Source organism: Pristiophorus japonicus, chromosome 1, assembly GCF_044704955.1.
Source record: "Pristiophorus japonicus isolate sPriJap1 chromosome 1, sPriJap1.hap1, whole genome shotgun sequence".
Lineage (NCBI taxonomy): Eukaryota > Metazoa > Chordata > Chondrichthyes > Pristiophoridae > Pristiophorus > Pristiophorus japonicus.
In genome coordinates this window covers 446,244,227-446,267,742 of record NC_091977.1, presented here as the reverse complement: position 1 = coordinate 446,267,742, position 23,516 = coordinate 446,244,227, and the positions used below count along the sequence as shown (strand labels likewise).

Genomic DNA, 23,516 nt, shown 5'->3' with positions numbered 1-23,516 from the left:
CTGGCCAAAGATCGCCCTAAGTGGAGAAAGTGCATCTGGGAGGGCGTTGAGTACTTAAGAGTCTCAACGGCGAGAGCGTGAAGAGGTCAAGCGCAGGCAGAAGGAGCGTGCGGCAAACCAGTCGCACCCACCCCTTCCCTCGGCGACTGTCTGTCCCACCTGTGACAGAGTCTGTGGCTCTCGTATTGGACTGTTCAGCCACCAAAGAACTCACTTCAGAAGTGGAAGCAAGTCTTCCTCGATTCTGAGGGACTGCCTATGATGGTGAGTAATTTTGAGGACAAGATATGCATAGTATAATTATATATATGAAAAAAAACTTGGTCCGTAATTTGCCGTCAGTGGCGAAGCAAAGGCGCTCGCCACTGACGAAGAAAGCTGTCCACAGACATCTTGTGATCTCTATGCCAAAAACTTGAGGTTACAGGGCGTACAATTGATTGCAGCACTGTGAATAGGGGATTCCTAGAGCAATGCAGCAATGAAATCATTAAGCTGTCTAAGCAGCCGATCACATTGAAGAATTCTCAGACAGCAAACCAGGAAATAAAAAAGGAGCTTTTATCCTCACTTTTAAAAAATGTTAGGAGCGAAATAAAGACTGGGGCTTTCACATGGGGATAAGGTAGAAGTTGAAATATCATGTATATCGTGTAAATTTGATCATAATGGAGGAATTTGACATTGCACAAATATAAAAATTTGATTTTCAGGGCCAGAGTTGTTGTTTAGCAGTCAATACGTAGTAAAAACCACAGTTACACCTAGTCCTCAAGGCTTAACATTTAATGGGGTATTTAACAGCGATATTACCTCAACTTTTCGTCACTTCCACTGATTTCCGGCTATTTTGGGGGGGGTCCACTGTGGAGTCTGTGTTGGAGCAGTGAATGACTGACTGCAACTTCAGAATTTCTGCATTTAGAAGCGCTTGCAGTAAACCCTGACATTGCGGTCAGTTTCGTAGGGATAATGACAGTGAACGCTAACACCGCCGTCATTACCCACTGCAAATTCCGGGCCATTTATTTCAATATGCAAATCAAATGAATACAGTTAACAAATCTTCCAAATATTATTCAGCTTTTTTTTGTACCTGCCCACTAGTTTTATATGGTTTCTGTACCCGGATCCATAAATCTCTCTGCTCTTCCAGTTTCTAGCTTCTTGCCATTTAGAAAATATTCTGATTGGTCTTTCTTGGGTCCAAAGTGGATAACATCACACTTCTCCACATTGAACTCCATTTGCCAGAGTTTTACCCATGCACTTTATCAATGCCCTTTTGGAACTTTCTGCTCCCATCTACACTACTTACTGTGCCCCCTAACCTTGTTAGTGCAACACATACTCAATACTGCACTGAAGTGGCAGCTGACATTATGCACTCAAGTCTTTGGACTGGCACTTGAACCCAGAACATTCTGAATCAAAGGTGAGAATGCTGCCACTGAGCCTAGATTAACGTCAATGAACAGTAGAATGAGTAAATTCTAGATAATAGCTGAACAAAAACTTTCAAATCTTTTCTAACCTCACTATTGATGCTGAGGTTGCTGAGGGTTAAGGGCGCCACAGAGATCAGTACTGGGGACAACTATTTACAATCTATATTAATGACTTGAAAGAAGGGTCCGAGTGTAAAGTAGCCAAATTTGCTAATGATACAAAGATAGGTGGGAAAGCAAGTTGTGAGGAGGACAGGTTAAGTGGGCAAAAATGTGGCACATGGAGTATAATGGGGGAAAATGTGAGGTTATCCACTTTGGTAGGAAGAATAAAAAAGCAAATTATTATATAAATAGAGAAAGATTACAAAATGCTGCGGTACAGAGGGATCGAGAGGTCCTTGTACATGAAACACAAAAAGTTGGCATGCAGGTACACCAAGTAATTAGGAAGGCAAATGGAATGTTGGTCTTTATTACAAGGGGGATGGAGTATAAAAGTAAGGAAGTCTTGCTACAACTGTACAGGGCGTTGGTGAGACCACACCTGGAGTACTGTGTACAGTTTTGGTCTCCTTATTTAAGGAGGGAGATACTTCCATTGGAGGCAGTTCAGAAGCGGTTCATGAGGTTGATTCCTGAGATGAAGGGTTTTACTCATGAAGAAAGGTTGAGCAGGTTGGGCCTGTACTGATTGGAGTTCAGAAGAATGAGAGGTGATCTTATTGAAACATACAAGATTCTGAGGGGCCTTGACAGTATAGATGCTGGGAGGATGTTTCCCCACGAGGGGTATTTAGAACTAGGGACCATTGTTTTAAATGGGCGATGCCCATTTAAAACAGAGACGAGGAGGAATTTCTTCTCGCAGAGGGTCGTGAATCTTTGGAATTCTCTACCTCAGAGAGCTGTGGAGACTGGGTCATTGAATATATTTAAGGTGGAGATAGACAGGTTTTTGGAGAGTTAAGGGTTATGGGGAGCAGGTTGGAAAAGTGGAGTTGAGGCCAAAATTATATACATGATCTTATTGAACAGTGGAGCAGGCTCGAGGGGCCTAATGGCCTACTTATGCTCCTGTTTATGTTCTTATGTTCTGTACTTTTATGCCCCAAAATGCCGGTAACCTTTTTATGGCTTTAAATCTACCTCCATCTGCAGGGAATTCCTTCATGTCCTTTAGCATTGTTCCACTGAGTGTGTATTCCCATTCTTTGTTCTTCCACAAAAAATTACCTCACACTTATCAATAAATTGTATCAGATTCAGAACAGATCTAGCAACTCAAATCTGGGCATCCATGAGGCGCTCTAGATGATCAGCAGCAGCTGAATTGTATTCCACCACAATATGTAACCTCATGGCCCGAAATATCCTTCACTCTACCATCAAGCCAAGGGTTAAACCCTGGTTCAATGAGGAGTGCAGAAGAGCAAGCCAGGAGCAGCACCAGGTGCCAACCTGGGAAATCTGCAAAACAGGACTACATGCATGCTAAAAAAACAGAAGCAGCATGCTATAGACAGGGTTATGCGATCCCCATATTCAACGGATCAGATTAAAGTTCTGCAATCCTGCCATATCCAGTCTTGAATAGTGGTGGATCATTAAACAATTAACAGGGCTCCATAAATATCCCCATCCTCAATGATGGCAGAGCCCAGCACAATTTGCAACAATCGTCATCCAGAAGTGCCGAATGGATGATCCATATCTGCCTCCTCCTGAGGTCCCCACCATCACAGAAGCCAGGCTTCAGCCAATTCTATTCACTCTAGGTGCTGTCAAGGAACAACTGAGCACACTGTATACAGCAAAGGCAATGGGCTCCAACAACATCCCGGCTGTCGTGCTCAAGACTTATGCTCCAGAACTAGCCGCGCCCCTAACCAAGCTATTCCAGTACAGCTACAACACTGGCATCTATCTGACAACATGGAAAACTGTTCAGGTATGTCCTGGTCACAAAAAGCAGAACAAATCCAATCCGGCCAATTACCACCCCATCAGTCTACTCTCAATCATCAGAAAAATGTTGGAAGTGTTATCAAGCGGCAGTTGCTCACCGATGCTCAGTTTGGGTTTCGCCATGACTACTCGGTTCCAGACCTCATTACAGCCATGGTCAAAAATGGACAAAAGAGCCGAATTCCAGAAGTCAGGTGCGAGTGACTGCCCTTGACATCAAGGCAGCATTTGACTAAGTATGACGTCAAGGATCCCTAGTTAAACTGAAGTCAATGGGAATCAGGGGGAAAACTCTCCACTGGCTGGAATCATACCTAGCACAAAGGAAGGTGGTTGTGGTGGTTGGAGATCAATCATCTCAGCCCCAGGATATCACTGCAGGAGTTCTTCAGGGCAGTGTCCTAGCCTCAAACATCTTCAGCTGCTTAGTCAATGACCTTCCCTCCATTAGGTCAGAAGTGGAGATGTTCGCTGATGATTGCATTTTGTTCATTCCATTCGCAACTCCTCAGATAATGAAGCAGTCCATGCCCTCATGTAGCATGACCTGGACAACATTCATCAGGCTTGATCTGGTAAGTGACCCATCCAGGACAAAGCAGCCCGCTTAACTGGCATCCCATGCACCACCTTAAACATTCACTCCCTCCACCACGAGCACACCGTAGCTGCAGTGTGTACCATCTACAACATGCACTGCAGCAATTAGCCAAGGATTCATCGTCAGCACCTCCCAAACCCACGACCTCTTCCAGCTAGCAGGACAAAGGTAGCAGAAGCATGGGAATACCATCACCATCCTAACTTGGAAATACAAATTGCTGCTCCTTCATAGTCACTGCGTCAAAATCCTGGAACGCCCTCCAGCACTATAGGAATGCCTTCACCTCAAGGGCTGCAGTGGTTCAAAAAGGTGGCTCACCATTACCTTCTCAAGGGCAATAAATGGTGGCTTTGCCAACGATGCCCAAATCCCAGGAACGAACAAAAAAAAACCACACAGGGTCCACAATCTAACATGAGGAAAACGCCAGCGGTGACCAGGAACCAACATTAACCATTTAATAAACTTAAAGCGGATTCCTGGTCGTTGCTGAGAAATTGGCATTTCCTTAAGCAGAGTTGGGCTTCTCTAAAGGAATACATTGTTATTTCTTTGGACCAGGGAGAGTCCAGTAAGGATTAGGTGTGATGGCTGGTCCGGTGATAAAAATGTAGCCGGGGAAGGCAAGAGGAGTAAATAGTTCTCAGGCAGGGAGCATGGTGAAACAGATCAAGGAGATGGAACCTGGGAAGACTCGAACGCAAGTATATGAAGGTATGGATAGGTATATTTTAGGCTTAGGTATAGTAGGAAAGTGTTACAGAAAGGAAATTTGACTAACAGTGTGCATGCATATGAAAGACTATATACTTTTTTTTTAAATACAGATGCGGTTTTCATTCAAAACACTAGTGATCAATAAAATTCATCAGTTCAAACCACTTCCCCAGATAATGCACTAGCCTATATGAAGAGCAGCTACACAGAAATTCTAAGACATTGTGCCAATTTATATGAGGAAGTGAATTACAGTTCAAATTTAACTGGCATATAGTCAACAAATAAGGCGATTCAACTGTAACATTTTCGCTCAACTGACCAGGGGCCCTAGCCTTCCTAATTGAAGTACTTGAGGAACACTCTTGTAATAAGGATCCTAGAATTGGCATCAGCACCCCAGTTTGGGGTAAGCAAAGGGATGAAAGAGTCGAGATTCTCGCTCATGATTGCTTTCCAGTGATTTCTTCTGAATAATGTGTTAGTGAACATTGTGTGGACCAGATCAGGTTTAGCTGTAATTGTCACCAGTTTAAAAGAAAACATGCCTGCAGTTACGTTGCACATGCACAGAAACAAGCCACAGTATATGGAAATGTGCTGGAGAGCTGCAAGTATTTATGGAGCTGTGCCTAGTCATGGCATCACTGCCACATTGTTTTCTTTGGACAATCGAGGCTCATCCAAGTGGTATGCAGAGAGGACAAATGATCATTTATTCTGCATAAGAACATAAGAAATAGGAGCAGGAGTAGGCCATACGGCCCTTCGAGCCTGCTCCGGCATTCAATACGATCATGGCTGATCCGATCATGGACTCAGGTCCACCTCCCTGCCCGCTCCCTATAACCCCTTATTCCCTTATCATTTAAGAAAATGTCTATTTCTGTCTTAAACTTATTCAATGTCCCAGCGTCCACAGCTCTCTGAGGCAGAGTTCCACAGATTCACAACCCTCATTAGAAGAAATTTCTCTTCACCTCAGTTTTAAATGGATGCCCCCTTATTCTAAGATTTTGCCCTCTAGTTCTAGTCTCTCCTATCAGTGGAAACATCCTCTCTGCATCCACCTTGTCAAGCCCCCTCATAATCTTATACGTTTCGATAAGATCATCTCTCATTCTTTTGCATTCCAATGAGTAGAGGCCCAACCTAATCAACCTTTTCTCTCAAGACAACCCCCTCATCTCCAGAATCAACCTTGTGAACCTTCTCTGAACTGCCTCCAAAGCAAGTATATCCTTTCGTAAATATGGAAACCAAAACTGCACACGGTATTCCAGGTGTGGCCTTACCAATACCTTGTACACTTGTAGCAAGACTTCCCTGCTTTTATACTCCATCCCCTTTGCAATAAAGGCCAAGATTCCATTGGCCTTCCTGATCACTTGCTGTACCCTGAATACTATCCTTTTGTGTTTCTTGCACAAGTACCCCCAGGTCCCGCTGTACTGCAACAACTTTGCAATCTCTCTCCATTTAAATAATTACTTGCTCTTTGATTTTTTTCTGCCAAAGTGCATGACCTCTCACTTTCCAACATTATACTCCATCTGCCAAATTTTTGCCCACTCACTTAGCCTGTCTATGTGCTTTTGCAGATTTTTTGTGTCCTCCTCACACATTGCTTTTCCTTCCATCTTTGTATCGTCAGCAAACTTGGCTACGTTACACTCGGTCCCTTCTTCCAAGTCGTTAACGCGAGGCATCCTGAATGTTTTAACATTTCAATCTTTTATGCAGAAATATGTTTTTCAGGGAATATTTGATCAGTTTTCTGAACATAAATCCACTTTCATACAGGTACAAAATTGAATGATATTAACATAATTTATCAACATGGTCATGTCATACAAATATCAGTAAAAAAGTTAATAGAAAAACTGTTGTGGATTTGCAAACTTTAGGTATGGATAGTGGGTGAGTGTTTTTCCCCTCAAATATTCAGTACTCCATGGATATTCTTTAAGAGCAGCAACTTAAAAAAAAAAAATTAAAACAAAATTGTTAGAGAATCAGAAAATAGGCAATGTTTGTACTCCATCCAATTTCCAAATGGTCTCCTTTGGATACCTTGCATATCTTGTTTGTGTATGCATTATACATTAACGTTATATTAGTTAACAGACAGAATCCCATATTAGAACTGGTGAACACTGAACAGGAATCCTTAGTGTGTAGATGATGGACACCTTCAAATATTATTCTGCAGTAATACTAACATTTGGCATCAATGCGGTTTTACAGGATGACAGTCTGAAAAGGACCGTGCAACAATTCAAGTAAGACACAGTGTAACTATGAGCATTGTAACTAAGAACAGTCTGCTTGAAAAAGTGGTCTTATTTCACACCAACTATCGCCTACAGTTCCGACTTTAAGGAAAAATTCCAGCAGTACATTGCATTTGTGATCAATTTGTAAAAATTGAAAAAGGGTGGCTGCAACTCTCCCAGTGTTTTTAGCAGGTAAATGCTTCATGTAAAGCAATGTTAATTCACCCAAACCAGAAAGTTCTAAATTTAATCCAGAACTGTGCGAATGTAGCTGATTCCAGCTAGAGCAATAGATGAGATGGTATAATTGGCCTCACCATCCCTAAACGAGGGATGGGATTGGAGAAAATGAACCATGACTTGCACTATTGATGATCTAGTGATCGGATGGAAATACTGCATTTCAACTTTGAATGAGAGCAAGATTGGGGTCAGTTGTAATGCCCTCCAGAGTCAAACAGCCTGCCTACATTCACTGGCTGGGTGCACTCATATAAAATGGCCACTAGGATGAATGCCCATTGGTGCCCACAAAACAAATTTCTACAAGAGGCAGTGCCTTTGAGGTAAGGGGAGAAAATGTGAAAAAATGGAGGGGAGGGTGGAGGGGGGAAAGAAGAAACTTGCACGTCAGTCTACACAAAAGGTTATTTATTGCATCAAGAAGAAACATAAAATGCTTTATAAATTATTTGATTTAACTATACCTTGTTGCAAAGATTTGAAACAAGCCAAAACTTGCCCTTCCATCTTCATCAGTTTTCTGCTGTTGTGGTGCTGGTGACAGCTGAAGGGAAATAAATGGTTTGTTACAGCAGTAAGATACAATAATTTTTTTCCCCTCAAATACACAGGTCTGAAGAAACAGCTAGTACACACACATACCATCATGATGTGTGGGCAATGTAGGTTGCTGTTATATAACGCTACCATTTGAAATATATAAATTTGTAAAATTGGTTTTGACAAAAGGTCTCCACAGAATAGACACTAACAACAGATATGGTCTTCAGTTTTTTTCCAAGCTTTGCTACACTGCTGTTATCTGAGGTAAGGAGAGAGAGAGAAAGGATTAGAGGAGGGCTGTGCTTTTAAGAACCTTTCATGCTGTGCAATCAGGTGTCTTTCTCCCTCCTCCGCACTCCATGGTAGAAGACCTCGCCCAGATCATACGCATACCTTGATGGGAAGAGATAGCACTGAGATCCCAAAATAGCAGTATGCCAGCTCCAAGTCATATGAGTCTGGAAGAGAAGTCAGGGTAAGCTGAGAGACAGCTTTACCAAACTTTCTTGTGACGAATGAGCTAGAAGACTCAAATTCCAAATGCAAACAGTAATATACCATACTATAAATCGCAGAATCTTACAGCCATTTGGCCCAACACACTTATGCCAGTTCTTGAGTCCCATTCCCCCCAAGACTCCTACCCTTTTAGCCTTTTCTTATTCAAATGTTTATCCACTTCCCTTCTAAAAGCTATTATGGACTCAGCTTCTACTACTGTTTACAGTAGGGCATTCAATGTAATCTACCAAAATTCTCTGGACTCTGGGGAGGTACCAGCGGATTGGAAAGCAGCTAATGTAACGCCTCTGTTTTAAAAAGGGGGCAGACAAAGGCAGGTAACTATAGTCTGGTTAGTTTAACATCTGTAGTGGGGAAAATGCTTGAAGCTATTATTAAGGAAGAAATAGCGGGACGTCTAGATAGGAATAGTGCAATCAAGCAGACGCAACATGGATTCATGAAAGGGAAATCATGTTTAACTAATTTACTGGAATTCTTTGAGGATATAACGAGCATGGTGGATAGAGGTGTACCGATGGATGTGATGTATTTGGATTTCCAAAAGGCATTCGATAAGGTGCCACACAAAAGTTACAACAGAAGATAAAGGTATGCGGAGTCAGAGGAAATGTATCAGCATGGATAGAGAATTGGCTAACAAACAGAAAGCAGAGAGTCTGGATAAATGGGTCCTTTTCGGGTTGGCAATCGGTGGTTAGTGGTGTGCCACAGGGATCAGTGCTGGGACCACAACTGTTTACAATATACATAGATGACCTGGAAGAGCGGACGGAGTGTAGTGTAACAAAATTTGCAGATGACACAAAGATTAGTGGGAAAGCGGGTTGTGTAGAGGACACAGAGAGACTGCAAAGAGATTTAGATAGGTTAAGCGAATGGGCTAAGGTTTGGCAGATGGGATACAATGTCGGAAAATGTGAGGTCATCCACCTTGGAGAAAAAAAAACAGTAAAAGGGAATATTATTTGAATGGGGAGAAATTACAACATGCTGCGGTACAGAGGGACCTGGGGGTCCTTGTGCATGAATTCCAAAAAGTTAGTTTGCAGGTGCAGCAGGTAATCAGGAAGGCAAATGGAATGTTGGCCTTCATTGCGAGAGGGATGGAGTACAAAAGCAGGGAGGTCCTGCTGCAACTGTACAGGGTATTGGTGAGGCCGCACCTGGAGTACTGAGTGCAGTTTTGGTCACCTTACTTAAGGAAGGATATACTAGCTTTGGAGGGGGTACAGAGACGATTCACTAGGCTGATTCCGGAGATGAGGGGGTTACCTTATGATGATAGATTGAGTAGACTGGGTCTTTACTCGTTGGAGTTCAGAAGGATGAGGGGTGATCTGACAGAAACATTTAAAATAATGAAAGGGATAGACAAGATAGAGGCAGAGAGGTTGTTTCCACTGGTCGGGGAGACTAGAACTAGGGGGCACAGCCTCAAAATACAGGGGAGCCAATTTAAAACCGAGTTGAGAAGGAATTTCTTCTCCCAGAGGGTTGTGAATCTGTGGAATTCTTTGTCCAAGGAAGCAGTTGAAGCTAGCTCATTGAATGTATTCAAATCACAGATAGATAGATTTTTAACCAATAAGGGAATTAAGGGTTACGGGGAGCGGGCGGGTAAGTGGAGCTGAGTCCACGGCCAGATCACCATGATCTTGTTGAATGGCGGAGCAGGCTCGAGGGGCGAGATGGCCTACTCCTGTTCCTAATTTTTATACGGCTCACACTGCCACCCAACTTAGTGTCATCCGCATATTTGGAGATATTACATTTAATCCCCTTGTCCAAATCATTAATGTACAATGTAAATAGCTGTGGCCGCAGCACAGAACCTTGCGGTGCCCCAACACAGAACCTTGCGGTACCCCACTAGTCACTGCCTGCCATTCTGAAAAGTACCCATTTACTCCTACTCTTTGCTTCCTGTCTGACAACCAGTTCTCAATCCCCGTCAGCACACTACCCCCAATCCCATGTGCTTTAACTCTGCACATTAATCTCTTGTGTGGGACCTTGTCGAAAGCCTTCTGAAAGTCCAAATACACCACATCAACTGGTTCTCCCTAGACCACTCTACTGGAAACATCCTCAAAAAATTCCAGAAGATTTGTCAAGCATGATTTTCTTTTCATAAATCCATGCTGACTTGGACCTATCATGTCACCTCTTTCCAAATGCGCTGCTATGACATCCTTAATAATTGATTCCATCATTTTACCCACTACCGATGTCAGGCTGACTGGTCTATAATTCCCTGTTTTCTCTCTCCCTCCTTTTTTAAAAAGTGGGGTTACATTGGCTACCCTCCACTACATAGGAACTGATCCAGTGTCAATGGAATGTTGGAAAATGACTGTCAATGCACCCACTATTTCCAAGGCCACCTCCTTAAGTACGCTGGGATGCAGTCCATCAGGCCTTCAATCCCATCATTTCCCCAACACAATTTCCTGACTAATAAGGATTTCCCTCAGTTCCTCCTTCTTACGAGACCCTCTGACCCCTTTTATATCCGGAAGGTTGTTTGTGACCTCCTTAGTGAATACCGAACCAAAGTACTTGTTCAATTTGTCTGCCATTTCTTTGTTCCCCGTTATTACTTCCCCTGATTCTGACTGCAGAGGACCTACGTTTGTCTTTACTAACCTTTTTCTCTTTACATATCTATAGAAGCTTTTGCAGTCCATCTTAATGTTCCCTGCAAGCTTCCTCTCGTACTCTATTTTCCCTGCCCTAATCAAACCCTTTGTCCTCCTCTGCTGAGTTCTAAATTTCTCCCAGTCCCTGGGATCACTGCTATTTCTGGCCAATTTGTATGCCACTTCCTTCGCTTTAATACTATCCCTGATTTCCCTTGATAGCCACGGTTGAGCCACCTTCCTTTTTTATTTTTACGCCAGACAGGGATGTACAATTGTTGTAGTTCATCCATGCGGTCTCTAAATGTCTGCCATTGCCCATCCACAGTCAACCCCTTAAGTATCATTCACCAATCTATCCTAGCCAATTCACACCTCATACCTTCAAAGTTACCCTTCTTTAAGTTCTGGACCGTGGTCTCTGAATTAACTGCTTCATTCTCCATCCTAATGTAGAATTCCACCATATTATGGTCACTCTTTCCCAAGGGGCCTCGCACAATGAGATTGCTAATTAATCCTCTCTCATTACACAACACCCAATCCAAGATGGCCTCCCCCCTAGTTGGTTCCTCAACATATTGGTCTAGAAAACCATCCCTTATGCACTCCAGGAAATCCTCCTCCACCGTATTGCTTCCAGTTTGGTTAGCCAAATCTATATGCATATTAAAGTCACCCATGATAACTGCTGCACCTTTATTGCATGCACCCCTAATTTCCTGTTTGATGCTCTCCCTAACATCACTACTACTGTTTGGAGGTCTGTACACAACTCCCACTAACGTTTTTTGCCCTTTGGTGTTCTGCAGCTCGACCCATATAGATTCCACATCATCCAAGCTAATGTCCTTCCTAACTATTGCATTAATCTCCTCTTTCACCAGCAATGCTACCCCACCTCCTTTTCCTTTTATTCTATCCTTCCTGAATGTTGAATACCCATGGATGTGGAGTTCTCAGCCCTGATCATCCTGGAGCCACGTCTCTGTAATCCCAATCACATCATATCTGTTAACATCCATTTGCACAGTTAATTCACTCATCTTATTACGGATACTCCTTGCATTCAGACACAAAGCCTTCAGGTTTGTTTTTTTAACACCCTTTGTCCTTTTAGAATTATGATGTAGTGTGGCCCTTTTTATTTCTTGCCTTTGTTTACTCGGCCTTCCACTATTGCTTTTTTTCTTTCTACCATCTGTTTCTGACTCCATATTACTTCGCCCTATCTTGCTGCATAGGTTCCCATCCCCCTGCCATATTAGTTTAAACACTCCCGAACTACATAAGCAAATGTTACCCCCTGGACATCAGTTCCAGTCCTGCCCAAGTGCAGACCGTCCCTTTTGTACAGGTCCCACTTTCCCCAGAATTGGTTCCAATGTCCCAGGAATTTGAATCCCTCCCTCTTGCACCACTGCTCAAGCCACATATTTATTCTAACTATCCTGCTCCCTCTACTCTGATTAGCACGTGGCACTGGTAGCAATCCAGAGATTACTACCTTTGAGGTTCTACTTTTTAATTTAACTCCGAGCTCCCTAAATTCAGCTTGTAGGACCTCTTCCCGCTTCTTACCTATATCGTTGGTGCCTACATGTACCACGACAACCGGCTGTTCACCCTCCCTCTCCAGAATGCTCTGCAGCTGCTCCGAGACATCCTTGACGCTTGCACCAGGGAGGCAACATACCATCCTGGAGTCTCGGTTGCAGCCGCAGAAACTCCTATCTATTCCCCTTACAATATCGAGTCCCCTATCACTATAGCTCTCCCACTCTTTTTCCTGCCCTTCTGTGCAGCAGAGCCACCCACGGTGCCATGAACCTGGCTGCTTGTGCCTTCCCCTGGTAAGTCATCTCCCCCAACAGTATCCAAAACGATATATCTGCAGGATAGCGCAGATGAATACGTGGCTTGAGCAGTGGTGCAGCAGGGAGGGATTCAAATTCCTGGGGCATTGGAACCGGTTCTGGGGAGGTGGGACCAGTACAAACCGGACGGTCTGAACCTGGGCAGGACCGGAACCAATGTCCTAGGGGGAGTGTTTGCTAGTGCTGTTGGGGAAGAGTTAAACTATTATGGCAGGGGGATGGGAACCAATGCAGGGAGACAGAGGGAGACAAAAAGGAGGCAAAAGCAAAACACAGAAAGGAGATGAGGAAAAATGGAGGGCAGAGAAACCCAAGGCAAAGAACAAAAAGGGCCACTGTACAGCAAAATTCTAAAAAGGACAAAGGGTGTTAAAAAAACAAGCCTGAAGGCTTTGTGTCTTAATGCAAGGAGTATCCGCAATAAGGTGGTTGAATTAACTGTGCAAATAGATGTTAACAAATATGATGTGATTGGGATTACGGAGACGTGGCTCCAGGATGATCAGAGCTGGGAACTCAACATCCAGGGGTATTCAACATTCAGGAAGGATAGAATAAAAGGAAAAGGAGGTGGGGTAGCATTGCTGGTTAAAGAGGAGATTAATGCAATAGTTAGGAAAGACATTAGCTTGGATGATGTGGAATCTATATGGGTAGAGCTGCAGAACACCAAAGGGCAAAAAACGTTAGTGGGAGTTGTGTACAGACCTCCAAACAGTAGTAGTGATGTTGGGGAGATCATCAAACAGGAAATTAGGGGTGCATGCAATAAAGGTGCAGCAGTTATAATGGGTGACTTTAATATGCACATAGATTGGGCTAGCCAAACTGGAAGCAATACGGTGGAGGAGGATTTCCTGGAGTGCATAAGGGATGGTTTTCTAGACCAATATGTCGAGGAACCAACTAGGGGGGAGGCCATCTTAGACTGGGTGTTGTGTAATGAGAGAGGACTAATTACCAATCTCATTGTGCGAGGATACCCTTGGGGAAGAGTGACCATAATATGGTAGAATTCTGCATTAGGATGGAGAATGATACAGTTAATTCAGAGACCATGGTCCAGAACTTAAAGAAGGGTAACTTTGAAGGTATGAGGCGTGAATTGGCTAGGATAGATTGGCGAATGATACTTAAGGGGTTGACTGTGGTTGGGCAATAGCAGACATTTAGAGACCGCATGGATGAACTACAACAATTGTACATTCCTGTCTGGCGTAAAAATAAAAAAGGGAAGGTGGCTCAACCGTGGCTATCTAGGGAAATCAGGGATAGTATTAAAGCCAAGGAAGTGGCATACAAATTGGCCAGAAATAGCAGCGAACCTGGGGACTGGGAGAAATTTAGAACTCAGCAGAGGAGGACAAAGGGTTTGATTAGGGCAGGGAAAATGGAGTACGAGAAGAAGCTTGCAGGGAACATTAAGGCGGATTGCAAAAGTTTCTATAGGTATGTAAAGAGAAAAAGGTTAGTAAAGACAAACGTAGGTCCCCTGCAGTCAGAATCAGGGGAAGTCATAACGGGGAACAAAGAAATGGCAGACCAATTGAACAAGTACTTTGGTTCAGTATTCACTAAGGAGGACACAAACAACCTTCCGGATATAAAAGGGGTCAGAGGGTCTAGTAAGGAGGAGGAACTGAGGGAAATCTTTATTAGTCGGGAAATTGTGTTGGGGAAATTGATGGGATTGAAGGCCGATAAATCCCCAGGGCCTGATGGACTGTATCCCAGAGTACTTAAGGAGGTGGCCTTGGAAATAGCGGATGCATTGACAGTCATTTTTCAACATTCCATTGACTCTGGATCAGTTCCTATCGAGTGGAGGGTAGCCAATGTAACCCCACTTTTTAAAAAAAGGAGGGAGAGAGAAAACAGGAAATTATAGACCGGTCAGCCTGACCTCAGTAGTGGGTAAAATGATGGAATCAATTATTAAGGATGTCATAGCAGCGCATTTGGAAAATGGTGACATGATAGGTCCAAGTCAGCATGGATTTGTGAAAGGGAAATCATGCTTGACAAATCTTCTGGAATTTTTTGAGGATGTTTCCAGTAAAGTGGACAAAGGAGAACCAGTTGATGTCGTATATTTGGACTTTCAGAAGACTTTCGACAAGGTCCCACACAAGAGATTAATGTGCAAAGTTAAAGCACATGGGATTGGGGGTAGTGTGCTAATGTGGATTGAGAACTGGTTGTCAGACAGGAAGCAAAGAGTAGGAGTAAATGGGTACTTTTCAGAATGGCAGGCAGTGACTAGTGGGGTACCGAAGGTTCTGTGCTGGGGCCCCAGCTGTTTACATTGTACATTAATAATTTAGACGAGGGGATTAAATGTAGTATCTCCAAATTTGCGGATGACACTAAGTTGGGTGGCAGTGAGAGCTGCGAGGAGGATGCTATGAGGCTGCAGAGTGATTTGGATAGGTTAGGTGAGTGGGCAAATGCATGGCAGGTGAAGTATAATGTGGATAAATGTGAGGTTATCCACTTTGGTGGTAAAAACAAAGAGACAGACTATTATCTGAATGGTGACAGATTAGGAAAAGGGAAGGTGCAACGAGACTTGGGTGTCATGGTACATCAGTCATTGAAGGTTGGCATGCAGGTACAGCAGGCGGTTAAGAAAGCAAATGGCATGTTGGCCTTCATAGCGAGGGGATTTGAATACAGGGGCAGGGAGGTGTTGCTACAGTTGTACAGGGCCTTGGTGAGGCCACACCTGGAGTATTGTGTACAGTTTTGGTCTCCTAACTTGAGGAAGGACATTCTTGCTATTGAGCGAGTGCAGCAAAGATTCACCAGACTGATTCCCGGGATGGTGGGACTGACCTATCAAGAAAGACTGGATCAACTGGGCTTGTATTCACTGGAGTTCAGAAGAATGAGAGGGGACCTCATAGAAACGTTTAAAATTCTGACAGGTTTAGACAGGTTAGGTGCAGGAAGAATGTTCCCAATGTTGGGGAAGTCCAGAACCAGGAGTCACAGTCTAAGGATAAGGGGTAAGCCATTTAGGACCGAGATGAGGAGAAACTTCTTCACCCAGAGAGTGGTGTACCTGTGGAATTCTCTACCACAGAAAGTAGTTGAGGCCAATTCACTAAATATATTCAAAAGGGAGTTAGATGAAGTCCTTACTACTCAGGGGATCAAGGGGTATGGCGAGAAAGCAGCAAGGGGGTACTGAAGTTTCATAGAAACATAGAAAATAGGTGCAGGAGCAGGCCATTCAGCCCTTCTAGCCTTCACCGCCATTCAATGAGTTCATGGCTGAACATGAAACTTCAGTACCCCCTTCCTGCTTTCTCGCCATAACCCTCGATCCCCCGAGTAGTAAGGACTTCATCTAACTCCCTTTTGAATATATTTAGTGAATTGGCCTCAACTACTTTCTGTGGTAGAGAATTCCACAGGTTCACCACTCTCTGGGTGAAGAAGTTTCTCCTCATCTCGGTCCTAAATGGCTTACCCCTTATCCTCAGACTGTGACCCCTGGTTCTGGACTTCCCCAACATTGGGAACATTCTTTCTGCATCTAACCTGTCTGAACCCGTCAGAATTTTAAACGTTTCTATGAGGTCCCCTCTCATTCTTCTGAACTCCAGTGAATACAAGCCCAGTTGATCCAATCTTTCTTGATAGGTCAGTCCCGCCATCCCGGGAATCAGTCTGGTGAACCTTCGCTGCACTACCTCAATAGCAAGAATGTCCTTCCTCAAGTTAGGAGACCAAAACTGTACACAATACTCCAGGTGTGGCCTCACCAAGGCCCTGTACAACTGTAGCAACACCTCCCTGCCCCTGTATTCAAATCTCCTCGCTATGAAGGCCAACATGCCATTTGCTTTCTTAACCGCCTGCTGTACGTGCATGCTAACCTTCAATGACTGATGTACCATGACACCCAGGTCTCGTTGCACCTTCCCTTTTCCTAATCTGTCACCATTCAGATAATAGTCTGTCTCTCTGTTTTTACCACCAAAGTGGATAACCTCACATTTATCCACATTATACTTCATCTGCCATGCATTTGCCCACTCACCTAACCTATCCAAGTCACTCTGCAGCCTAATAGCATCCTCCTCGCAGCTCACACTGCCACCCAACTTAGTATCATCCGCAAATTTGGAGATACTGCATTTAATCCCCTCGTCTAAATCATTAATGTACAATGTAAACAGCTGGGGCCCCAGCACAGAACCTTGCGGCACTCCACTAGTCACTGCCTGCCATTCTGAAAAGTACCCGTTTACTCCTACTCTTTGCTTCCTGTCTGACAACCAGTTCTCAATCCACGTCAGCACACTACCCCCAATCCCATGTGCTTTAACTTTGCACATTAATCTCTTGTGTGGGACCTTGTCGAAAGCCTTCTGAAAGTCCAAATATACCACATCAACTGGTTCTCCTTTGTCCACTTTACTGGAAACATCCTCAAAAAATTCCAGAAGATTTGTCAAGCATGATTTCCCTTTCACAAATCCATGCTGACTTGGACCTATCATGTCACCATTTTCCAGATGCACTGCTATGACATCCTTAATAATTGATTCCATCATTTTACCCACGACTGAGGTCAGGCTGACCGGTCTATAATTCCCTGTTTTCTCTCTCCCTCCTTTTTTAAAAAGTGGGGTTACATTGGCTACCCTCCACTCCATAGGAACTGATTCAGAGTCAATGGAATGTTGGAAAATGACTGTCAATGCATCCGCTATTTCCAAGGCCACCTCCTTAAGTACTCTAGGATGCAGTCCATCAGGCCCTGGGGATTTATCGGCCTTCAATCCCATCAATTTCCCCAACACAATTTCCCGACTAATAAAGATTTCCCTCAGTTCCCCCTCCTTACTAGACCCTCTGACCCCTTTTATATCCGGAAGGTTGTTTGTATCCTCCTTAGTGAATACCGAACCAAAGTACTTGTTCATGTTCAGCCATGAACTCATTGAATGGCGGTGCAGGCTAAAAGGGCTGAATGGCCTGCTCCTGCACCTAATTTCTATGTCTGCAGGGGACTCCAGCACCACCCTCCTGCTTTTGCCTTGTCTCTTGGTCACCCATTCACTATCTGTCCTAACCCTTACCTGTGGTGTGACCAACTCACTGAATGTGTTATCCACAACATTCTCATCATCGCGCATACTCCAGAGTGAGTCCATCCGCAGCTCCAGTGCCGTCATGCGGTCTGTCAGGAGCTGCACCTGGACACATTTCCCGCACACATGGTAGTCAGGGACACTGGAAACGTCCCTGACTTCCCACATAGCACAGGAGGAGCATGACACGGGACCGAGCTCTCCTGCCATGACTTAACCCTTAAATTAATTTACTTACTAAAATTTACTTAAACACCAAAATTTACTTAACCCTTATATACACTTAAATTGTGCGGGACTAAGCAATCGCGGGGGCAACATAAATCAGGAAGCTCTAAAATGGGGAGATAAATAAAATTGTGCCCTACTTGACCACCACTGCCTTTAGTTAGCGCTCCCCAAGCGGCAAGCTGAAGTGACAACGCCTCCTGCAGCTGCTGTTGTCGATGACTGACATTAGCTCCCGCCCCTGCAGCAACATCACATTTGGGCCACGCACCGGATGATGCCCCGATCTACGGGCCGCAAGAAAATGAGGTGGCAAGTGTTAGCAGTAGCGCAAAGCCGCCAGGGAAGTTCATGGACGTTGGTGATTTCACCATGCCAGGTTGATAACCTCTTAGCGCACTATTACCGCCCCCAGCAGGCGCTACCGGGAAGTGCACACCAGACCAATTTCTCTCCCAAAGTTGCTGAGCTCTCCTTTTGTTCTTGGCGATACCAAAGTCAAGCTCTTTAGTTATTCACTTCCTGATAATGGAAATAGTTTTACCTCAATATTAAAAAACACTCATCCATCAGATCTCCTCTTAACCCCCCTATTCTGAACATAAGAAATAGGAGCTGGAGTGGGCCATTTGGCTCGAGCCTGCTCCACTATTCAACAAGATCATAGCTGATTTTCTACCTCAATGACACTATTCCCATATCCCTTAATTCCCTTTGTTTCCAAGCAGTTATCAACCTTGGTCTTGAATATACTCAACGACTTGAGCATCCATAGCTCTGGGGTAGAGAATTCCAAAGCAGCACATCACTCGTGAAAGAAGAATTTTTCCTCATCCCAGTCCGAAATATCTGACCCTTTATTTTGGGACTGTGAACCCGCCAGAAGAAACATCTTCTCAACATTAACCCTGTCAAGTCTCTTAAGAATTGTGTGTGTTTTAATTAGATCACACTTCATTCTTCTAAACTATAAGGAATATAGGCCTAGTCTACTCAATTTCTCCTCAGAGCAAGCCCCTCATCCCAGGAACCAGTCTAGTGAGTTGCACTCCCTTCCAAGGCAAGAATGTCGTTCCTTGGGTAAGGAGACCAGAACTGTACACAGTACTCCAGGTGTGGTCTCACCAATGCCTTGTATAATTGCAGTCAGACTTCTTTACTCTTGTACTCCAATACCTTTGTAACAAAAGCTAACATATCGTATCATTTGCTTTCCTAATTGCTTGTTGTACCTGCATGTTAACTTTCTGTGATTCATGTACAAGGACACCCATGGCCTTCTGAATGCAAACATTTTCCAGTCTCTCGCCATTCAAAAAATATTCTGCTTTTTCCTACCAAAGTGGATAAATTCACACTTGCCCACATTGTATTCCATTTGTATTGATCTTGCCCAGTCAACCTGTTTATCTCTCTCTGCAGCATCTTTGCATCCACCTCACAGCTTACTTTCCCACCTAACTTTGTATCATCAGCAAACGTGGATACGTTAGACCCTTCATCTAAGTCATTAATATAGATTGTAAATAGCTGATGCCCAAGCACTGATCCTTGCTGTACCCCGCTAGTCATAACCTGCCAACCTGAAAAAGTCCCATTTATTCCAAATCTCTTTTTTTCTGACCATTAACCAATCCTCAATCCATGCCAATATATTACCTGCAATCCCATAAGTCCTAATTTTGTGCAAGAACCTCTTGCGTGACACCTTATCGAATGCTTTTCGAAAATCCAAATACACTACATCCACTGGTATACCATTATACATCCTATACTAGTTACATCTTCAAAAAGCCCTAACAGATTTGTCAAACACTATTACTCTTTCATAAAACCATGCTGACTCTGCCTAATCATATTACATGCCCTGTTACCACATCCCTAATAATAGATTCTAGCATTTTGCTTTCTACTGATGTCAGGTTAACTGGCCTATAGCTCCCCATTTTTACTCTTCCTCCTTTCTTAAACAGCGGGGTTATGTTTGCTCGGGACTTCTGTAAGATTAATACCAATGCATCCACTATCTCTACAGCTACCTCTTTTAAAACCCTAGGATGCAGGTTATCTGATCCAAGGGATTTGTCACCACTTACTCCCATTAATTTCTCCAGTACTATGGGCTAGAACCTCCACTTTTGAGCTTATCGCCCAAAAATGGATGTTATTTCTGGCGTGGGCGGTAAAAAAAGGTTTTCAGATCGCCGGCTTCTCGCCCACTCTCAAAACACCTAGTTTACATTTTTGAAAATGTGCATTACAGTGAGCGGTATCAAATGGGCGGTAACGTTACATTTTTCTGACCTTCTGCTGTAAAGTGTGGCCGTCCTTAGCAATAGCATGGTAATCCTTGATTCCTGCGATTCAGGAGGTCAAGGGTCACCATGGCATTCGCAGAAGAGACAGAGAGAGAGGGTGCTCATAGGGACCAACGGTGTGGCTGGGTGTGGTGTGGCTGCTTTGGGAGGAAGGAGAGTGACTGAAGAGCTCCACAGCAAATAGGCAAACAAAATGTAGCTGTTAACAGCCCATATTTGACCGAATTTGCCCAATAATGGAGGGAGAGGAGGAGGCATCACAGCACGCTGTGGAGACTGACGCTGGAGAGAGCAGTGAGGTGGGAGAGGAGCACATTGGAGGCCACAAAAGAGCCAGGAGGTTCTCGGATGAGGCAAATGCCTCCCTCCTGCAGGTGGTCGAGTCACGCTGGGTGCATGGGAAGCCTACCACAAAGGCCTACCAGAGGATATGGACCGAGATAGCAGAAGTGGTCTCGTCGGTGACCAACGAGGTGCGCGAGGGCAACCAATGCCGCAAACGATGGAACGACCTTGTCGGATCTGCAAAAGTATTACATTGATTTACACATATTTATATAATTTGATTTGTAACAGTCATGAATGACTATTAGCAGATGTGACGTCTTGCACTTTTACCAGGAATGTTTTACTCAAAGCCTGCGGTCACGGTGTACGTCTTTAGGTAAAGACTGATAATAATCATAATTACATCCATCGGTTATGTGTTGTATCAGTATCTGTGACAGTACCGAGCAATGATATCACACAATATCTCATGCCATGTCATACGGTCACCTTTTACAGAAGAAGCTATCGATGATAAGGCCCATGCAGAGGCGAATGGGTGGGGGGGGGCCACCAGTCTCCAGCAACATCACTGACATGCAGGAGTGAGTGCTAGCACTCGTGGGGAAGCACCCCCGGACAGCCACGGGTGCATCTGCAGACCCTGAAGTGATGCCATGTGAGTAAAGCTTACACCATTGTGTGATGTAAAGTCAATAGATGCCATACCAACTCATATCCGACCAATCATATATGATAGATGATTTCTAAAAGTGTCATAGAAATAATGTTGGCCAAATGAAAATCATTGCAATCCACAATGTGTTGAAGATCATTAAATGTGATGTCTGCGATGATTTTGATAGCGATGGTGCTTTTGTCGTGCATATGCTGTGTGCAGCGCTGGACTCGCCTCATCACCCTCGCATCCCCTTCTCCTCTAACAACCTCATTTGTGTCTTGCAGCTCAGCCAGCAGCGCGGCCCCAGAGGCCAGAAGGTTGGGGCGCGGGGCAGGAGTCGGCAGACAATCCTACTACATCTGGTGCTGAGGAGCTCCAATTCTCGCCCGTCAATCCGCTGGGTCTGTTCTCGACAGATGAGTGCCTTCATCCCGCCACACCCCACCCCCCCAAATAAGGCACCGCCTGAGGAGCTCCTTGGCCAGGCGCCGTGGAGCGAGGAGGGGAAGGGATAGAGGTGGGGAGAGGCGGGGGGGGAAAAGGAAAGCTAGGTGCATGTGCGCAGGTGATGGCTATTATATATCTCCATCTGGGTGTATGCAATTTATTGCAGTGTATGGGGACTGGGGACCACGCTCCTGCTTTGCATTTGTATTTTGTGTTGCTGGACATGTTGAACATGTGATTTATGTCAATGGTGGAAAAAGTGGGATGTGGATGGGGGTCGAGTGTTAGTGGCTGTGTTACTTAAGATTTCAGACCAATGTTGATATTAAACTTTTGTTATTGAAATTAACCTTGTTGCGCATTGTCTCAACGATAGCTGGACCATTACACATTGATGATTCCTTACCGTGAAGGGGTTAAATACAATTTATCAATCAATGTAAACTTTAACTGGCACCAAGTTGATGGGCACCATTGATGTCTGAGCTGCACACACACAGCAGTGTGTCAGCGTTGTCACTCACACCAGCGCTCTTTCAGGCAAATCTTTCTGATATCAACTCCTCATGTAAGAGTGGGATTTAACAAATGCCAGCCACACCGCTGGCGTCCGTCCCGGTTAGTTCCATTTTTTGCGGGCGGTTTTCTGAGCGGGCGATATTCTGGGCAATATGTGTGCGAGGTGGTGAAATTGACGGTGGGCGATCTCCATGGCTGCTAGTTTGGGTAAATAGGCTCTTTATGACAAAAAACAGTCGGCGGGCGCTATTACTGAATCTCGGCATTAAGTCCATGAGGAAAGTAACGCTGGCCGATAATATGGGCGTTGAAAGCGCCCATTCTGCTGACTCCACTCCTAAAAAGTGGACAGGCAGTAAAAAAATGTCTTGCCGTTAAGCACATGGGGAAAGTAACGCTCGGTGATAAGTCTCCTAAAAAAGCCCATCAGTTTCCATTTTGTGCCAAAATGGGTGATATCTGGGTGTTATACGTCATTTCAGTGGTTAAATGGGCATTAAGCAGCCAATAAAAGTGGAGGTTCTAGTCCTATGTCTTTTCTTATACTGATTTCTTTTAGTTCCTCATTCTCTATAGACCCTTGGTTTCCCATTATTTCCGTAATTTTTTTGTGCCTTCTACCAAGACGACAAATAAAAGTATAATTTCCTTTTGCTCATTATAATTTCTTCTGTCTCTGCCTCTAATGGGCCCACATTTACTTTTACTAATCTCTTCCTATTTACATACCTATAGAAACGTTTATCATCTGTTTTTGTGTCGCTTGCTAATTTATTCTCATATTCTTTTTCTCTTTCCTCATCAATTTCTTGGTCCTCCTTTGCTGAATTCTAAAATCCTCCCAATCCTCAGGCTTACTACTCTTTTTGGCAACACCATAAGCCTGTTCCTTTGATCTAATACTATCTTTATAACTTCTCATTAGCCATGGTTGGACCACTTCTTCCGTGGGATTTTTGTGCCTTAAAAAGAATGTATATTTGTTGTAAATTATGTATTCATTCTTTAAATGCTTGTCTACCGTCATACCTTTTAATGTAGTTTCCCAATCTACCATAGCCAACGGGACCCTCATACTTGCATAGCTAGTTTCGGATTTAACTAAATCGC

The 23,516-nt window shown here is 44.0% G+C and overlaps 1 protein-coding gene across 1 annotated transcript in view; it reads right to left on the bottom strand.

Moving 5' to 3' along the window:
* The window catches only part of smchd1 (structural maintenance of chromosomes flexible hinge domain containing 1), a 302,280-nt gene that overhangs the window by 103,674 nt on the left and 175,090 nt on the right, over positions 1-23,516 (bottom strand). Inside the window, exon 31 of the mRNA XM_070893027.1 lies at positions 7,721-7,800. Within this exon, the coding sequence (XP_070749128.1) occupies positions 7,721-7,800 (80 nt within the window). The remainder of the gene's footprint in view (positions 1-7,720; positions 7,801-23,516) is intronic.